The sequence below is a fragment of the Dermacentor albipictus genome, chromosome 1, assembly GCF_038994185.2.
Source record: "Dermacentor albipictus isolate Rhodes 1998 colony chromosome 1, USDA_Dalb.pri_finalv2, whole genome shotgun sequence".
NCBI lineage: Eukaryota > Metazoa > Arthropoda > Arachnida > Ixodida > Ixodidae > Dermacentor > Dermacentor albipictus.
The window spans coordinates 129,673,010-129,692,667 of record NC_091821.1 but is presented as its reverse complement, the minus strand read 5'-3'; the positions used below and the strand labels follow the sequence as shown (position 1 = coordinate 129,692,667).

Genomic DNA, 19,658 nt, shown 5'->3' with positions numbered 1-19,658 from the left:
ATTACGCACTGCCGTCTTGGAGTCGCAGAAAATTATTTTGGCTGCGGTAGTTGTGATAGCTATTGCTATCGCGGCTTCTTCCGCTTCTTCCGCGCGCCTTCCAAAAATGGTGACCGCGGTGATAGGTTTGAGGTCGTTTCCTACTACCCCTGCGGAGAAAGCGTCGCGTTCTCCGAGTTCGGCTACGTCTACGTAGACCGCCTCCTCGTGGTTTGCGTAGTGTTTCTGGAGTGCTTTGGCCCGGGCCTGTCTCCGTTTGCTGTGATACTCCGGGTGCATGTTCTTTGGGATTGGGTCAACCCTGAGGCGATTGAAGATGTCTCTGGGTATGGGCCCGACGTTTGTTTGAGTGCTCTCGTACGGGATGCTTAATTTCCTTAGGATGTGTCTTCCCGCAGGTGTCTTGGTTAATCTTTCGTATTGGGCTATCCTGTGTGCTTCAACTAGTTCGTCCAGCGTGTTGTGGACGCCCAGTTTCAGGAGTCTCTCGGTTGATGTGTATCTCGGCAGGTGGAGCGCCGCCTTGTAGGTTTGTCTTATGAGGCAGTTTACCTTTTCCTTCTCCGCTTTATACAGGTTGAGATATGGGAGGGAGTACACGAAACGGTTGAGCACGAAAGCCTGGATTAGACGCCGAAGATCCACTTCCTTCATCCCAAAGTGTTGGCGATGCGTCGGATCAAACGGTTGGTTTGGTTCACGCATGCCGTAAGTTTGTTGATAGTCACTGTGTTTTTGCCGTTGCTTTGTAGGTGCATACCTAGTATCCGGATCGTTTGGACCTCGGGAACTAGGGTGCCGTCCACGTATACTTCTATAGGGACTGAGGTTTTCGTATGGCCTCGCGGATTGTATCTCATGACGAGAAGTTCAGATTTTTGCGGGGAGCACGATAATCCTATCTTTCTGGCGTGTTCCGAGACTACGTCTGCTCCAGTTTGCAGTAGGTGCTCGATCTCTCCGTCGTTCCCTTTGCTTACCCAGAGTGTAATGTCGTCTGCGTATAGGGAATGCGATAGGTTTGGTATTCCTTCGAGCAGCTGTGCCATGGATATGAGCGCGACATTGAAAAGGAAGGGTGAGAGTACCGATCCTTGCGGCGTTCCTCTGCTTCCCAGTGTGAAAGGGTCGGATGTGAGTGACCCGAAGCGTATTTCCGCCGTTCTAGCGGATAGGAAGGCTTTGACGTAGGTGTGGGCTCCCTCGCCTACTCCTAGATTTGAAAGGGCTTCCGTGATAGCCTCGTGCTTGATTTTGTCGAATGCTTTGGTTAAATCCAGAGCTAGGATTGCTTTGGTTCGTTTGCTGTGAATAGGGTTAATGACATCCTCCGATAGTCTAAGCATGAGGTCTTGTGTGGAGAGATGTTGTCTAAAGCCCAACATTGTGCTGGGGAAGAGTTCATGCTTGTCCATGTGTTCTTGCAGGCGACCTAGAATCACGTGTTCTAGCAATTTGCCCAGGCATGACGTGAGGGAGATAGGTCTCAAATTTTGTATTTGTAGGCTCTTCCCTGGTTTCGGTATGAAGGTTATCTTTGCGTGTTTCCACGCTGCCGGCAGCTTGCCCTTTTCCCAGTATTGGTTGAAGAGTTTTGTGATAGCTTTGATTGATTCCTCATCCAGGTTTCTCAAGGTTCGGTTTGTGATTCCGTCCGCTCCCGGGGCAGAGGATGTGCGGAGTTTGTGTAGCGCCGCCCTCACCTCCGCCGTCGTTATTTCCTCGTCCATTCCTGGATTCGGAGGTCCTTTGTATTCGGGAAGCGTTTCCTTGTCGGAGGTATCTACATATTTGCTCCTGAGTTCGTCGAGGAGTTCGTCGTCTTGAAGGGGGTGTTCGTGTATAATGCGGCTGATGTTCTTGTTATGTGCCGTCTTACAATTTTCAGGGTCTAGGAGGTACCTGAGTAGGTGCCACGTGTCTTTTAGGCCCAGTTTTCCATTCATCTGGTCGCATGTTTGACCCCATTGTTGTTTGACCAGCTCTTGTGCGTGCTGTTCTATTTCTTTAACTAGGCGAGTAATTTTGAGCTTGAGTCTTCTGTTGTGTTTTTGTTTGAGCCATCTCTTTTGAAGGCTTTCGTGTGCTTGCCACATGTGTAGTAGTCTGTTGTCTATTGCGTGTGTTTGTGCTGTGACTGGTATGCTTTTGGTCGCGGTTTTGACGTCCTTGCCTAGCTGGTCAACCCATTTGTCGAGGTCATCTATGGTGGTGGGTTCGTCTCGTGCTCTGATGAGTCTAAATTTGTCCCAGTCGGTGATCGTGATCTCTTTCCGCCCTTTCTTCTTTAGCGATGTGGCCGGGATGGTGGTTTCGATTATATAATGATCGCTGCCTAGGCTACAGGCGGTGTTCCTCCATTTACCTTCTCCCATGTTCTTACTGAGCGTGAGGTCGGGGCTGGTGTTCATCTGCACACTGTTTCCTATTCGCGTGGGTTGTAGCGGATCATTCAGTAATGTTAGGCCTTCGTCTTGTATGTAATTCCATATGGCGGTGCCCTTCTTGTTGTTTATTTTGTAGCCCCAGGCCGTGTTCCTGGCGTTAAAGTCGCCTACTATTAATAGCGGCTTGTGTCCACAGAGCTTGAGTGTTTTGTTAACTGCCTCTATTATCGGGGGGTGGTTCGATCTGGGGGCGCTATATATGTTGAGAATAAATAGGCTCGCTTGTCCTCTTTTCTGTGGAATTATTTCCACGAGGAGGCAGTCCGCGTCCTTCGTGTCAATTTCGTGTTCGACAGCGGTCAGGTTTCTGTGGACCAAGACGGCCGCACGCGGGTTCTGCGCTCCCGTTTTTTCGTACGTTTTATAGTTTCTGAGTTTGGCTTTAGTTAGCGTTTCTTGCAGTGCTATGATGTCCGGTATTTCCGACTTGTCTAAGTTTTGGATGTGGAGTTGTAGGTTCTCCCGCTTTGGGCGGAAGCCCCTGCAGTTCCACTGCCATATTTTGATTTCCTTAAGGTTTCCCTCCATATTGGTTTGATCTTTGTACCTGGGTATTGATGAGACCGGATTTGGATAGTGAGATCGCTGCAAGTTGCTCAGCATGATCTGCGAGTTGAGTTTTTGTCGTGGCTACGGTAGCCTCTGTTTGGCTTAGTCTGGTCTCGAGGGCGTCCATGCGCCCGTTTAGCTGCGTAGCTAATGCACCAATTTGTTCCTTCATGTCTGTCCTGATTCTGTCTTCGGTTGCTGCCATCTTCTCCTCCATGCGATCAAGTCGGGTGTTCATGCCTTGGATTAGGTGAATTACATCGTTTAGGGTGGGGCTTTCCACGTCTTTGACCGTTTCGATCGTTCTCTTTTTAGCCGGGGGGCTTCTTTGTGGTGACGAGGCACGCGAGGATGCCGCGGAGGGGGGTACTGAGCTGTTGGGTATCGTAGAAGGGGTGCGTTGTTTTGAGCTTTGTGTTTCCTTCTGGGGGGAGTTTCTACCCTGTAGGTTTACAATGATTTCCTTAAGCTCTTTGATTGTTTCATTTTGTCTTTCAATCATAGCCCTGAGCTCTGCGTTGCTATCTCTCTCTAGGGAGGTCTGCGGTTTCCAGCTCACCTGTTTTGGGCGTTCTTGACTGTCGGCTTTCGGGAGGGGAGGGAAGGAAATGGAGCGGCTCCGGCTTCTCCATCTTCTTTGGCTGGAGTTGGACCTTTCCCGGCTCCTGGAATGGTGTCTTCCGCTGTCTTGTTGTCCGCGTTGCCATTGGCTTTCGGTGGGTTTTCTTCCCCTGTAGTGGGGTCTTTCGAAGCGGGCCTTGCAGCTTCTGGCGCCCGTGAAATGATCTCCGTTGCACAGGATGCATTTTGGGGTGCAGTCCGGTTTCTCCTTGGCGGGGCGTTGCGTCCCGCAGCGGTTGCATAGGTTGGTCCTTTCCCTCGGGCAGACGTCGGTTCTGTGTCCGGCCCGTCGGCAGTTAAAGCAGGCTTCCGTTTTGGCACGGAAGGGGTAGCACGAGTATAGTCCTCCGAACAAACGGATTTGGCTGGGTACCTTTTGGGTTCCAGTAAAGGTTATTAGCACTGATGAGGTCTTGCCTAGCCTTCTTGCGTCTGCAATTTGGCACCCTTTGTTGAGGTCCTGGATGTCTTCGAGGATTTCCTCGTGGGTTTGGTCTTCGAGCACGTTGTAGGCGATTCCCTTGATGGCTTCGTCCGGGGCCGCAATGTAAGCATTGACAGGGTATATCTGGTCGATGATTCTGAGGTTTTGTAGACTGACATATTTCTTGACTCTCTCCGCCGATGGAGAGCTCACGGTGAAAGAATTATTGGTTGGGTTGACACGCACCTGGTCTTGCTTTCGAGCTGTAGCGATGTCCGTGTCGGACCCCTGGCATACCGTTTGCAGGAGGGTGGTGGCGGTGTGGAAACGGAGATCGAGGCCTCCTTTCGGTCTGAAAACCACTTTATAATCCGTGGCCGGGAGGCGAGGAAGCGGTCTCCTTCTTCTGATTGTTGGTCGGCCAGCGGCCGATTTCTCTTTCTCGGCGGCCTTGCTGTTACCGTCGTCAGTCGTGATAGATGACGCAAGCGGCGTCGCATTCTTCTTCCTAGGGTGGACGCAGTCGTGGGCCTTGATGGCAGAGGTCCAGAGCTTTTCGTTGTTGTATTCTTCCGGGGAGATATCCTCCCCATCCACGGTACATTCCATTCGGGCTCGGCGCCGGCGGCGGCGGTCTTCGCCGGCGGCGGCAGGGAGAGGCCCTAGTCGCGTTAGGCCTAAAGTAGGCCCAGCACGACTACGTGCGGCTCGGGGGAGAAGTGCTCGAAATCTGGCTATGAGCAGGTCTTGTCTCCAAAAACGTAGCGGTTAGGTGCACAGCACCTTCACTGACCTCGGTGTGATGTTCCCGGGTCGTCGTAGTCCGTAAAGTTGCCAAAAATCGGTCGAAAGTCGGCAGCCCATGCGAAGCACGTCCGCACTGCTCGGCGGCAAGATGGCGACCTCATGGGCTTGTAGACCCGAAGCTCCGATTTAGCCGGCGAACAGCGCAGTCTGGTCCCTTGGAGATAGGCTTCAACCGTGTCAATCGCCGTTTGGAGGGTGTTGGATCTGGAGGACAATCCCAATTGCTGTTCCCCAGATTTTTGGACCTTGCCGTTGGGTGCGGGAGTTGGCCGAGGTTGAGGAGGACTTTGAGATGAAAACTGGAGGTTTATTTACATTATTTACAGTGAGAGTACCAGGACATTAACAGTCTTAAAGTCATTACGGGCCGGCAGCAACTCGGACGCTGCGGCCCGTGGCAAGAAGCTCGAAAGAGATGAATGAAGGAATCCTCTCTTGCTGCTCCTGGTCTCTGGCTTTTAAGCCCTCCGGTGTCTCGAAGTCACGTCACGTTCGGCCAATCAGCGAGCCCGCTCAGGTGACGCCATTTTCGGCCAATCGGCGAGTCCGCTCGGGTGTCGTCATTTTCAGCCAATGGTAGGCGCACGTGCGATGGTGTCACACCCGGCGCCGAGGGTCGCTCCTTGGGCCCCAATTGTCCGAGTGCTTACTTCTCTCTGCGGTATTGCCTTGCTTACTTGCAACTGCCTTCACAAAGGCGGATGGGGGGATTGCTGCCAGGGCTTCACGGTGCATTACAGCCGTCTTGCCTGCTGGACCCACGTTACCTGGAACAGTGCCAGGCTCTCGCTACACTTTCGGGAAGAGTCAAGCAGTGAATAGCTCCACCTGCGACGCACGAGGTGGGGGACGCCAACTCGTTTGCACGTGCCGCGCCTCGGGAACGGGGTAGATCTGCTTCTGCGTTCCTTACTTAGGTGTGGCGCGATTCGATGTGGTCTGGTGAAATCGAAGGAGGCTCGGGAAAAGGTCCCATATCTAACAAGGACTGACTCCACTTGACCATCACTGCCTCGGTACGACCAGATGGTGATGTATATTGCCGACTCGTTGTGTGTTTCCGTTATTTTTAGCCGCTCGGTAAAGACGTTGTTTTTTATTTTGTAGTTTTTTAAGGGGTTAGTAAACCATGGTTTTTGATTACTGGGGCGAATGTTAACTTTTGGAATATACTTGTTAGCCAAATCTTTTAACTTATCCTTAAGTATTGACTGATCACGATACGCGGCTTCAAACGTGGGGAAGAAGGCGTCAAGTTCGTGGTTAATTGCGTCATAATCACCCTTTTCGTAATGCCTTATAGTTTTCTTATGTGTCTTATTTAGTGTTAGAGGAAAAGCGAAAGTAGCATGAGTGACATTATGCTCGCTAATTTCGCTTAGGTGTCTAATAGATGAGTGTATGGGATTATTAGTCAGGATTAGGTCCAGAATGGTCGCGGATTCTGGTGTGACGGGCGTTGGTTCTGAAACTAATTGTGTCAAATTAAAGTTCAAACAAATGTCGATAAAATTCCTTGCCTCTGGGGGACCTATTATTGAGGAATATGGTAAGCTGCTCCAGTCTGTGTTTGGGAAATTAAAATCCCCGAAAAGGAAGATGGAAACATTAGGGTAGATTTTCGTAAGTTGTATTAAGTTGTTATTGAGATCCCTACAGAATTCAGGAGTGGCATGGGGAGGCCTGTAGCAAACCCCCAGCAGCACTGTAATTGGTGATGCGCGATATAAGAGCCATAGTATTCCGAGCTTAGACGCGATGTTAATAAACGAACACAGAAATTGCGGTTGAACTGCTAAAAGAACACCACCGCCCCTTGTGCCTATGCGGTCAGTTCGATAAGCTTGGAAGTCAGGTAGCTCGGCCAAAACTTGGGTATCAGCGACGCCATTGTGTAGCCAAGTTTTTCTTAGAATGAGCAAGTTGCTCCCTGTTGATGATATGATGCTAACCCGCCGTGGTTGCTCAGTGGCTATGGTGTTAGGCTGTTGAGCACGAGGTCGCGGGATCGAATCCCGGCCACGGCCCGCATTTCGATGGGGGCGAAAACACCCGTGTACTTAGATTTAGGGGCACGTTAAAGAACTCCAGGTGGTCGAAATTTCCGGAGTCCTGCACTACGGCGTGCCTCATAATCAGAAAGGGGTTTTGGCACGTAAAACCCCACAATTTGAAGTTCAAGTTTATTTTCTAATGATGCGATGTTAGATACAAGCTCGCGCTTCGGAAGATAACTGCGTGCGTTAGTAAAGACTGCGGAAAACGAAAGATCGATCATTTCTGGGCGCAAGTTTTGGTTGATTCTTTTTTTTGTAGAGGACGGGAAGATTGCTACACAATTCCTTTTACATAGATGATTCGTCAAAAGCATAACGTTTAGGATTAATGTACAAGGTTTTATAGCGTAGAAAGTATGCAAGTGATTTACATTTAGCAGAAGCCAAAAGGGCCTTCCGTGCTTTCTGTATAAGTGAAATTGAGTGTAGCAGGAAGCTCCTATATACGTGCTTAGATTCCAACCTCTTCACCATGATCACCTAGCTAAAATCTATCTATCTATCTATCTATCTATCTATCTATCTATCTATCTATCTATCTATCTATCTATCTATCTATCTATCTATCTATCTATCTATCTATCTATCTATCTATCTATCTATCTATCTATCTATCTATCTATCTATCTATCTATCTATCTATCTATCTATCTATCTATCTATCTATCTATCTATCTATCTATCTATCTATCTAATCTGCGCAGCATACGCCGAAATGTTTGCCTTAGCGAATCGCACGACGCGCCATGTGTTTTCTGGCGAGCTGCTGTCGCCAGCCTGTCCCGCGGAAGGACTTCCTGGTTGATGCGTCACGGCAGTGCAGGAAGTGGCCGTCTTGGCAGCAGCGGGCTGTGACAGCCGCGCACCGATTCGCCCACTGTCACGCTTCACCGGAGCAAGCGAAGCGCCGCAGGAGCAGCGCCGGCCACAGATCAGCGCCGCACAACCGAACCGATCGGAAAGGCGCCGGACACACGACCGGCGCTCCTGGCGCCTGATTCGCCGCCGCTCGTCTTACGACGTGCTCCAGGTGAGTGGGAGCCCTTCTTGATCGATGTCTCACTTATGCACGCCATGCGTCCCGGACGAAAGCGCAATCTTCGGCGATAGTCTCACATAAGCGCAATAACTAGGGTTCTATATAACTCAAGTAACTAACGGGAATTATAAACCATTCAAGTTCGCGGCAATTCTTTAAAATTATAAGGTAATATCTCATACAACAACAACAGTGGTGGCGAAACGGCAGTCATTGATGTGACAAGATTGAACCGTAATTTAGGAACCGCGAAAGGCGTCGAAGTTACCGAGGCCTTTCACGGTCTCGTGCAAGTGCAACGAAAGTGAATGAACTACGGCTGCATGTCTCGAAGAACGTATATAGTTTATTTATCAGCGGTGACCAAGTGTCCACGAAAATGAAAAGTGACGCTAAATCAGTTTAGACTGGTGGAATAGTTTTTCGAGGCTTTATTTTCGTTCATTCAGCGGGTAAATGCTTGATGACTGGAAAAAAACGGAGCCCAAACTTTTCTCTTCTTGAATTTCGAGCCGGAATCTCGGCGCCGGTAAGTCGCTGTTATGTCACGGACGTAGACGTATTTTTCTCGTATTTTGGGCTGTTTTGCCCTGAAAATGCTCCCGAAACTTGCCAGATGGAGTATGTGGTTCTCTTTGGGCGCAGTGCAGTACGGCAACGTCGGAGTAAACGCCGTCCGTTACGTTACGGAGCGGCGGTGACTTCAGGGCGGCGTCGCCACTCGTTTATTGCACGTTTTCTGGCACCCACCGAGCCTCGAGAGTTTTGCCATTTCAGGAGGGCAACCACAAGCGTTATCGAGTCGGCTTTGACGAAATTCGCCAGCGAGGCTCTGAGCGGAGGCCCTCTGAAAACCCAACCACTTGTTTTCTCTCTCGCGAGTGTTTCCCAATTATGTGCTTATTCATTCAGTCGAATTTCATTGTTAATTGCGACGCCAACGCCGCAATTAGGGGTCAATTTGTAGGAACCGCTGTACGATATATACCACGCATGAAAGAAAACACCTGACGGAATGAAGTTGCCACTGAGGTACATGTCCACATTATCTGGTTAATCAGACGCCCGATACGTATACCTCTATATATGACATTATAAATAAGGTTTCCGTGTTAATTTGGTCGGTTAATATGTTCATTATTTAGGTTACTTGTGTGGTCAACTAATTACGAGAGAGGCACTGGTGCTTGCGACGAAGCAAACAGAAAAAGAAAGAGGTTTCTGTAGATAAAACATACATTACAGCACGTGAAATTATATAACTTAACGAATTGGCACACTCGAGCCCGTTGGTAAACGTAGACTACTGCCTTTCATTCAAAACTCCGTTTTCTGTCCGTCTAGCGAAGCTCTGGTCGCGATTTGTTTCTAGGATTCCGGAGTAACGGGGTTCCACACAAGAATCAACAAAGAATATGACGCAAAGAAATGACGCAGCGCTAAAGGTGGCAGCGCTTACAAAACAACAACAACAACAACAACAACAACAACAATAATAATAATAATAACACTTAAACAAGAACATTTGCATAACACATCTTTTATTCAAACTCTGTCAGGCCTGAGAAGGCGTGAACAAAACTACAACACAAGAAATAAGGATATGTGGGAAATTAAAACATTTCGAACAACATATGGGCTACAAACGTTAGAGACAGGATATAACACCTCAATATGTCACATTTCGGACACTCTTGGCTTACTTTCTTTCCTAAACTTTCTCTTGTTATTTCTTTATGCAACTAAAGCCAAATCGCTTTACAGAAGTATGGTGTTACTCGGTGTTATTCCTGTTTTTTCTGTTAAAGTGCCTTTGCCATGTCATTGCATTATGTAAACCATTAAAAGCCATCATTCTTTTTTTTTTGCCATGTGTGTATGGCTCAATTCTTTTTTTCTTTAAATTATGTACCAGATGCAGCCTTTATGTAGTATGTTTATATATTGTTCTGTAGTGTAATGTGACCGCCGTGAGCAGTGTTTCTGCTTGTGTGTCTTCTTTTTTTGTGACTTTGTATGCTACTGCCAAATAAGGGGGGCCGTTGCTCTGTCAAGCTGTTGAAAAACAGCTTTTACTTCGTTCCCCCTGCATCATCATGTAGGACGTGATGGTCGAAATAAACTTACTATAATAATTTATCTTTGGGCATAAACTGGGGGGTGGGCAAGCGAGTTTAGAACTTATTAGATATAATCAGCCACATTAATTTGCATCATGCCGCGTTGCTATCAAAAAACGTTCATTCCACATCTCACTTGATATAGCTTCTGTTTTTAATTGCCATAAGTGGAGAGCATTATATTCAAGTTCGCTCCTCGGAGCAGTAAGTTCGACATGCTATAGCTTTTAATGGTTGATGTGGTCCAATAATTTACTTACAAAAAACCACAGGAAAGACGAAGTCGAGGTAAGTTTCACGCACAACAACATACAGCAAAAGTTGAACTTCGGAAGCCGAGTTCACACGCCTTGCCACGTCGCTCCATGGACGTCCTAGCCGCCATTTCAAGAAGGGGGAAAAGAGGAGATGATGAATGCCTTGTACATACAGGGGCGAGTCAGAAATGCGGCTATACTCGTTTCTTCGCACATGTTTAATATCATGACGGCATTGTGGATACAGATATATCATACAAAGGTGAGGCCTAACATCAGATTCCAATAGTACAACGCTATCGAGTCGCTTAATTACCGCTGTTAAGAACGGCCAGCTGCAGTGCAAGTTTTGCCAACCAGTTGCGACTGTGGAGGCTACATTCCGGGAGCGTCGCCGCACACCTCTAGCCACGGCGTGACTAAGTCGACTGTGTGTGAACAACAATACGTGCCTCCTCGACTCTCCGTCGCTGGAGCCGAGTTTGACGAAGTCGCCATTGTAACTAAACGGGCTCGGCGGACCAACTATTGTTACTGAGCCGCGGGAACGTCTACTGACACCCCTTCCCACGCGCCGACCAAGACGCCAGACAATGGGCGGCCGGCGGGCGCGCTGCAGTTCGGGGAATAAATGCCCCTACGGTGCCGGGTCGTCTCCCCTTCGGTGTTTCGTCTCCCCTTCGATGCCTGGTCAACGCGCCTACGGTGTTTGGACGGCCGTTTCCGTCACCTGGGTATCGGGAGAGGACCGAGTGTTTAAAAACCTCTGTTGTGCGGCTGCTCAGGACACTCTCTCTCAAGCAGTCATGTTAGACTGATGTACTTTCTCAAACAGTCATGTTAGACTGATATAAATACTGTAAATAAACCCATATTCCTCGTTCTCGATGAAAAGCAGTCCTTCCCTTCATCAACGTCCTCAGCGTGGATAAGTTGGACGACGGCATGGGCCAGCTACCTTCTAATTCATGCTCGACTACAGTCTTGACAATGGATCACGAGCGATGGGATTGAACCCCCAATCATAACACCGCAATATCCTCGCACTTTGCGACACAGCATAGTCGACGATGTTTGGGTTAGCGGACGCTGGTAGCGACATCTTGTGTCGTTTCGTCTGAACACAATTCGTCAAATTTTGGGGTTTTACCACGATTTGATTATGAGGCACGCCGTAGGGGAGGGGGTGTCTCGGAATTGATTTTGACCACCAGGGGATCCTTAAAGGGACTGACAGCCAATTTTCATGGTACCCATTTTTTAGTGCAATGGAAATCTGCTGTGGAACAATTTTTGGTAGAATTTTTCAATCTGCAGTGAGAATGTAGACATTCACTGGAAGCGTGCTGAAAACAGTGATAGGTGATCGTGATAACGATTATACACCGGCATTAGTAGGAGGCAGACAAGTGCGGCTGTAGCTGGCAGAAAGTATGAATTTGTTTATCAAGCCGATGTTCCTACGATCCATGTTTTACGAAATGTCAAATTATTTCCCCCCTAATAGTTACGGGATCTCGCGGTTTCCTAACTTATTTGGCCATTAAACAGTCAAGAGCGTTTTCTAGCGAAGCCAAGTTCTCGAACGCGAAACAACGCTTTCACACGTGATACGCAGTTCAGCGCGTTGCTGTAGCCACGCGTGTGCTAATATTGTAGTGCTAGCACCCATTTACGGCACACCTAGTCAATGGTACTTTGTATCTCACAGGGAGACCACACAACTCTGAGTACTTACTCGCAAACTCGCGCGCGTACCAGCATGTGCGCCGCCATGCATCGTGGGACGCGAGCGCTGCTCGTTAGCGCGGACTTTCTTTACTTTGTAATACGCATAGATAAAACCGCAAGCGGCTAATACTATATGAACTGCAATTTTAAGCAATAAGTATGCTGTACTTAACCGCAGCCGCCTTACGTACAGTAAGTAATCTTATATGCTACATACTAAGTGCCAAGATTTCACCGCCAGGCCGCGCCACTTTCTTTTTAGGTTATTGAGATTTTCTTTGCCAATTTAAAATTATAATTCCTACTCAAATCGCGAACAGCGTGCTGCATTCTATCACTGTAAATCATAGCCATTTCATTTCTATCACCATCTCGCAACACATTCTGGTCAGTTGTCAAACATGCCCCGTGTTTTTGCGTTTCGCCCGCGTCGGAATGCGACCACCGCGGCTGGGATTTGATCTCGTGTCCGCGTGAATAGCAGCGTAACATCATAGCCGCTAAGCCACCGCGGCGGGTCCACAATGCCTTGTAAACACGTTTTCGTGTTCCTTGAGTGTTTTTGTCGAAAAAACATGTAAACAGACGACCTGTTCACGATTACGCTGCTGCTGAACATTTACACCAGCAGTGAAGCAGAATACACTGGGTAACTGCAATAGCTGCATTTGCCTGGTTGAGCTCTGCACCACCAGTACGGTCGCTCACGTTTATGCCTCCAGTAATCCACAAACGATATGGGATTACCGGACACGCTAAACTGTCTAATGTACAATCAATGGGGGGGGGGGGGGGGGGAAGGCCGAAATGAGACACATACTCTCGTTAAAGCTGCGCGCACCTAAAACCGAAAGAGTAGCTTTACTCAACGAGAAATGCGGGCCAATCCCGCAAATAGAGCTATATCTAAGAAGAAAGAAATCAACAAAAAGTAAAGGTTAAGTAAAGGGCTCCATGTAAAGTGGTACTAAATCATGGTAAGGTGGTGTAGGTGAAGTCAAGGCGACTCAACAGCTGTTGACATCGAAGAAAGACGAGAAGGAGAAGGAGAAAGGAAAAGAAGAAGAAGTCCCTCCGAGTGGCCGCTGCTTCTTCGGTGAGATATTATTTTCTGTTTTCTTCGAAGAATCAGTGCTGTGTTGAGACTTCACTGTTGTCCAGGGAGAACAGACATCCTGTGGGATTCCTGTGTGCTACAGATCACGCACAATATCGCGTGGTTTGGCTGCGCTCCGCAGCGCATCTACGCCTACCACGGCGGTAGGCAGCAAAGAACACCGGCACGAGCCATATGTCCGACAGCGCGTTCCTAGGCGCATGAGTGCCGCAGAATCGATGCCGCATTCGGAAGTGCCACAACAAGCGCCCAATGTCATCAAGCCGGCGACGCTAGTTTTCAACGCCACCCTACCTACCAGCGCACCTTCAGTGAATATGGCTGAGACCAGCGAAAGTGAAGCCAAGAAACCACGGGTTGACGACGACAGAACATCTACCTATGATCTGAGTGACGATGAAGATATTGACTGCGATGAAACGCCGTTCTCCTTGGTAACGTATAAAAAGAAGCGGCCTGAGGGAATTCCAGTTGTTTTTCGACCATCACAGGAAGGACGCAACTTCTGGCAAGTGAATCCAAACCGCGCTGCGTCGGAAATTGTCTCTGTGGCAAAAGAAAAAGTGCAGTCTTTCCGCGTGAATAGAGATGGAAGTTTCTCTGTCAACGTCGCTTCAGTCTCATCTGCAAGACATCTACTGTCGATGAGCGAAGTTGCTGGTTTGGAAGTCAAGCCATTCATTCCGGCGTCTTATACCAAGAATGTTGGCAAGATACGCCATGTGCCAATTGAGTATACGGAAGAACAACTAGTTGACTTCCTGAAGGATTTTGGAGTGACATCTGCCCGTCGTCAGGCGCGCTACAATCGCCAAGAAGACGGAGCGGTAGAATCACGCCCTCTGAGAACCGTCATCCTCCATTTCAGAGAAGACAAACCAATGCCGCAACGAGTGCATTTAGGTTTCACGAGCCACCCCGTAGAAGAATATCATGGCCCTGCTCTAAGATGCTACAACTGCCAGAGATTTGGACATCTATCGAAGAACTGCCGCAGTCAGCGTCGCTGCAAGGTATGCTCAGAAGACCACAACCATTCAGAGTGCAAGTCTGTGTGTCAGCCAAAGTGTGCCAACTGTGGCGGAAACCATACAGCTTCCTACTCCGGGTGCCCTCAGAGCAGAGCTGCCTCAAGGTTACGCAGACGTGAGTTAAAATATGGAAGGCTGCCTCCTCGTAATGCGCCCCCACCCAACCTTGATGCTGTAAGATGTGCGCCTCCAACTCCTAACAAAGAAAAAGAGCAAGGGGTCCATATGAGCTATTCTGCAGCCCTAAAGCACTCAGGTCGACAACGTTCTGACAGCGAGTGGCATGATCCACCTTCAGAGAATGCTACTCACCTTGCCCAGGCTTCGAGTGAAATTCGCCGACCTTCTCAGCAACGCCCTCAGCCATCGACACAGCAACCTCAGTTAACATCTGAGCGACTACCTCAGCATTCGCCTCAACCACAACAGTCATCCCAGCGACCATCTCAGTCAATTCTTTAGCGACCTGCTTCGAGCGCGCATGGAGCTTCAGCGTCGTTTGGTGATTACGCGTCTTTACCCGTAGCCCAGATGATCCTGCCCATGCTATTCACAGCTCTGCGTGCAATTCTAAGTGCCATTCCACAAGCAAACAACCTACCAGAGGTAAAAGCACTGCTTTCTATGGAATCGTTGGTGCTTCCACAACCACCAACAGCCCCACGGCAGGCTTACGATGAATAATCGTTACAACAATGTTTTCGTATTTCAGTGGAATGCTAATAGCCTTCGAAACAAGTCAGCTGATTTTCGCAAACTACTAGCTCAACATAATTTTCCTGTTTTATGTATACAGGAGGCAGGCGTAAGAGATGACTTTCGTCTTTCAAACTATGTTATATATAAATCATCGCGCATCGCTGGAAATAGCAGAGCGATGTTATGTGTGAGAAAGGACCTGCCGTCCTATTTAATACAGTCGAGCGATTTAAACATCCGGAGTTCGTAGCATGCAAGATATCTTTCAGAAATACAAGTGTCACAGTGATCAGTCTTTATCTACAATGTGCTAGCAAAATATCAGTAGACAGCTTGGTGAATGTGTTTGGTATCGCAAACTCACATGTGCTGGTTTGTGGGGACTTCAACGCACATAACGTCATCTGGGGCAGTGAATATAACGATTCCCGTGGAAGCATAATAGAGTCTGCCGCAGAAAAAAGTAATCTTATCGTGTTAAATGACAACTCTCCAACGTTCTTGCGGGGGTTTCGTTACTCAAGCTGTATAGACGTCACGCTCTGCTCACAAGACCTTCTTGATGGCGTTGAATGGTCAACGGACATAGAAACTCACGGTAGTGATCATTTTCCGATCCTGGTAAAACATCGCCTCATACGGATGGAGGGGACCCGGCGCTACTCAAAATATACTAATTGGCAAAGTTTTCGTCACCACTTGAGTAACTCATTGGGCGAAAATCCAAGCTTTCAAAGTTTTGCAAATATCTTGTGTGAGTCTTACGAGATCTGCACAAAGCAAGTCACTGTTCCAAATGAATACGCTGCAGTCGACGGGGAATATGAATATCTAAGAGCAATTAGAAGACGAGCCGAACGGGCTTACCGCCGCAGTGGAAAGCTGGATGACTACAAGATGGCACAGAAAGTTCGGTCAACTTCACGCAGACGCTTACAAAAATTAGGTACGAGAAGGTGGCGAGAATACTGCGCGTCGTTGTCTCCCTTTACTCCAGTTCCCAGAATATGGTCAGTTGTCCGATCTTTTACTGCTCCAGTTACCCAGAGCCATCCCTTCCGAGCCCTTGCCGTAGCTCGAAGCACTCCGGAAACATCTGTTGCTGACGAATTCTGCCAACTTATATCGAGACCAGGAATTCCGTTCACTTGCCTACAATTTACAAGTTCGATAACACTAGCAGAACAGAAAGTTCATGCGTGCTTTGTGTCACAACATCCTCAACTTGACTGTGAGTTTAGTCTAAATGAATTGACATGTGCTCTTTCGTCATGCCGTACAAAGACAACCGCAGGCCCAGATGGTGTCACGTATACGATGTTAAAGAACCTAGGTCCTGTAGGAAGAATGGCTCTTTTGGAGATATTTAATGACATCTGGATAAGAGAGACTCTGCCAGATTCATGGAAATTAGCCCGGGTAACTCCAGTACTAAAACCAGGAAAGACTCCCCTTAGTCTTGACTCCTACCGACCCGTCAGCCTCACAAGCTGTTTTTCCAAACTAATGGAGAAGATGATAGACTGTCGACTGCAGTGGTGGTGTGAACACACAAATATGTTTTCCAATTACATGACCGGTTTTCGACAAAATCGGTGTACAATGGATTCAGTATTAGACATTGCCACATGCGTCGAACATGAACGAAGTTGCGGAAATGTGACAGTAGCAGTATTTTTAGACATTCAAAGAGCATTCGACACTGTAAGTCACATACACATCCTTGCTGGTATGTTAGAGCTTGGCCTACACGGTCGAGCACTACGATGGGTATCAAATTTCTTGAAAGACAGAAAAATATTTATGGAAACAATCGAAGGCGCGAGTAATTATCACAGCATCACACAGGGCGTTCCGCAGGGCAGTGTTCTCAGTCCGTTTTTATTCAACTGCGTCATGGCAGCCTTGCCACTAAAGCTCCCGTCTGGTCTACAGTATTCGCTGTACGCAGATGACATCTGCATATGGGCCTCTGGATCTCATATACAAGACATTCAAACAACGCTTCAAGAGGGACTTGACATTATCGACACCTTTTTAAAAGAAAGAGGCATGAGTCTTTCATACGCAAAGACAGCCGTACTTCCTTTTACTAGACGACAGCTGAATACTTTCCAACTTACGCTTAATGGACAAACTTTGATGTGCGTGAAAGAGCATAAATTTCTTGGAATTATTCTTGACCGCCAGCTAACATGGGCTTCACACATCCGCGCAATTGAAAAGCAGACCAATGCAGTAATAAACGTACTTCGGCGACTCGCAGGTACAACGTGGGGGGGATCAGTCTCTTCGCTACTACAAGTTCATAACGCACTCATAAAACAAAAAATTGCTTACTCGGCTCCTATTCTCCATGGTTTATCGCAATCTTCTGAGGAACGCCTTCAACGTTTACTGGCAAGAGGGCTGCGAGTGTGTCTTGGGGTTCCGCAGGCTACCTCGAGTTCTTTAGTAATTGCTGAAGCTCGTCACCCACCATTTCCAGTCATACGAACGGTTGAAACATGCCGACATATTTATCGCATCTTAACCCAACACGAGAATCATCCATTAAACCTCGCGCTTACCGAAAGAAACAAAAGCAAAATTCACGATGTTATTCGAGAACATAAAGCATTATTACCAAGGTTTGAAATATGCAAAGTGGATGTTTGTTACCCTCCCTGGATGTTAACATGTCCTAAAATAGAATTATCGGTTGACGGGATTATATCTAAGAGAGACATGTTCATAGTAGCCGCCCAACAACTGGCACTCTTCCAAATTTACTCCTTATATCCCCAGTACATACACGTTTATACAGATGGTTCGTGTCATAAAAATTCCTCGACTTCAGCATTCGTCATTCCACATTTAGCGCTAGAACAAACATTTAAATTATCCCGAGAGACATCTTCCACCGTGGCATAACTGTTTGCAATCCTGTGTGCTTTGCGGTTCATAGCATCAAAAGAACATTCGCAAAAATGGGTTATCTTTAGCGATTCGCAAGCCGCTCTCACATTACTACAGAGCAATAAGAAAAATTCTTTGAACACTTTGCTATTGTATGAGACACTCAAAGAACTTACAAAAGCAAGCGCACTGAACCACGTAATTGCATTCCAGTGGATACCTGGGCACTGCAATATTCCTGGAAATACTGCAGCGGACGCAGCTGCGAATCGGGCGCACAATAACGTGGAGACAACCAATCTTCCTCTATTGCGTAGTGAAGTCCGTCTGCTTCTGAGACAGATTTCTTGTCGCCTCAGCAAAACTACCTGGTTTGATCAGCAAACTAAAAACTCTGAGTTATACTTCATAGACCCATGTATAAACTTAAAGGGCCCCTGAAACGGTTCGGACAAATTTTGTAGGCGCGTAGGGTACAGCTTAAGTAGAACATTCGCACCACAATTTAAGTGAAGCGTTACGTATTAATGGAGCTGCAAGCGATTAGAAGTTACCCTCCTCCCTAGCTATGATTTTCCTCCTCAACTCGCTCGCCGAGCGAGCGGCGCTAAGCTCCGCCTTCACTGGTTCAGCGTCACGATGCGACGTCACATCGCTCACTTCCGGTTGTTTAGGAGCACGCCCCCTCCCGCGCGAGACCTCTCCGCTAGCCGCTTGGCCGTCGACCGAGAGCTATCGAAGCAGCGTGCGTTGCGAGCATTCTGTCGTAGCGCCGAACGTGTCCGGTACTCCGCTAAAAACAGGCAAGCTGGTCATTTCGGCAAATGACTGGAGGCATAAACTCAAGCTGATGAAGGAACTTTAGCGTAGACGTACGTGAGCAGCCTGATCGGTCTGCATGGTCCAGACACTTGCTGGCGCAGCGCTTAACCAGTCAAACAAAGCGCTAATATTGCTCTAACCAAGTGTAAAGCATTTTAAACATTTATAAATCAACGTGTTGATGATTACACTCCTGCGAAAAATACACACCAGCAGCAAAGAATACACTTCGTTGCTGCTGTGTATGGTTGAGCTCTGTGCCACCAGGTGGCTGCACCATGCAGACCGTTCACATTTGCCCTTCTGCTCATCTCGTGGCTCATCCCGGCACAGTCAAGCGGCCAGACCCTGTCCCCTTGCGCTTGCGTTTGCCCTAATACTGGACTCGCGGTTTGCAGGTCGCTAGGTTTGCAGTCCACAAGGCAACAAAGTCGAATCATAGTGCTCGCGAAAAGACTGAGACCGACTCTGACCGCGGAGCTCTCGTCAAAATGGAGTACGTTGTAACACAAGCAGACGACACTTGCTGTGTGCCGGAAGTGCTGAAGTGTACTAAAAAACTATTCTTGTGTATTCTCTTTAAGTTATTTTCTTTTTACAAAAACAAAGTAACTAACATTCCAACTATTACGAGCATCATTTGTTCACCATAAAGTTGGAAAAATTATCGACCACGCGCCCTAGTCAGCCAATCAGATAGCTCGCCCATGTGACGTAATATGGGTTATTTGCATCATATGGGTAGGGGCGGCTTAAAATTCCGCCGAGCAGTGCGCTGCGATCGGCAGCGATGTGTATTTTTAAAACCTTATAATAAATTACACGCTTTACGCAGAGCACTTAGATGCATCAATTAATGATCAGAAGAACCTACTCTAACGACTCAGTACGTTTGTAGAAAATCGCCAAAATCGTTTCAGGGTCCCTTTAACAATGCCGGGAAATCTAAGAGACAACAGAAAATTTGAAACATTGGTACACCGCCTGCGTCTTGGTACTGCATTCACTAAACACTTCCTGTACAGGATAAAACATGTCT

General features: G+C 47.8%; 1 protein-coding gene across 1 annotated transcript in view; it reads left to right on the top strand.

Annotated features, from left to right (window-relative positions):
- The first annotated feature begins 6,279 nt into the window (after positions 1-6,279).
- Positions 6,280-19,658, top strand: part of LOC139059064 (mucin-21-like) — a 41,301-nt gene continuing 27,922 nt past the window's right edge. Inside the window, exons 1-2 of the mRNA XM_070536929.1 lie at positions 6,280-6,306; positions 7,764-7,935. Of these exons, the coding sequence (XP_070393030.1) occupies positions 6,280-6,306; positions 7,764-7,935 (199 nt within the window). The remainder of the gene's footprint in view (positions 6,307-7,763; positions 7,936-19,658) is intronic.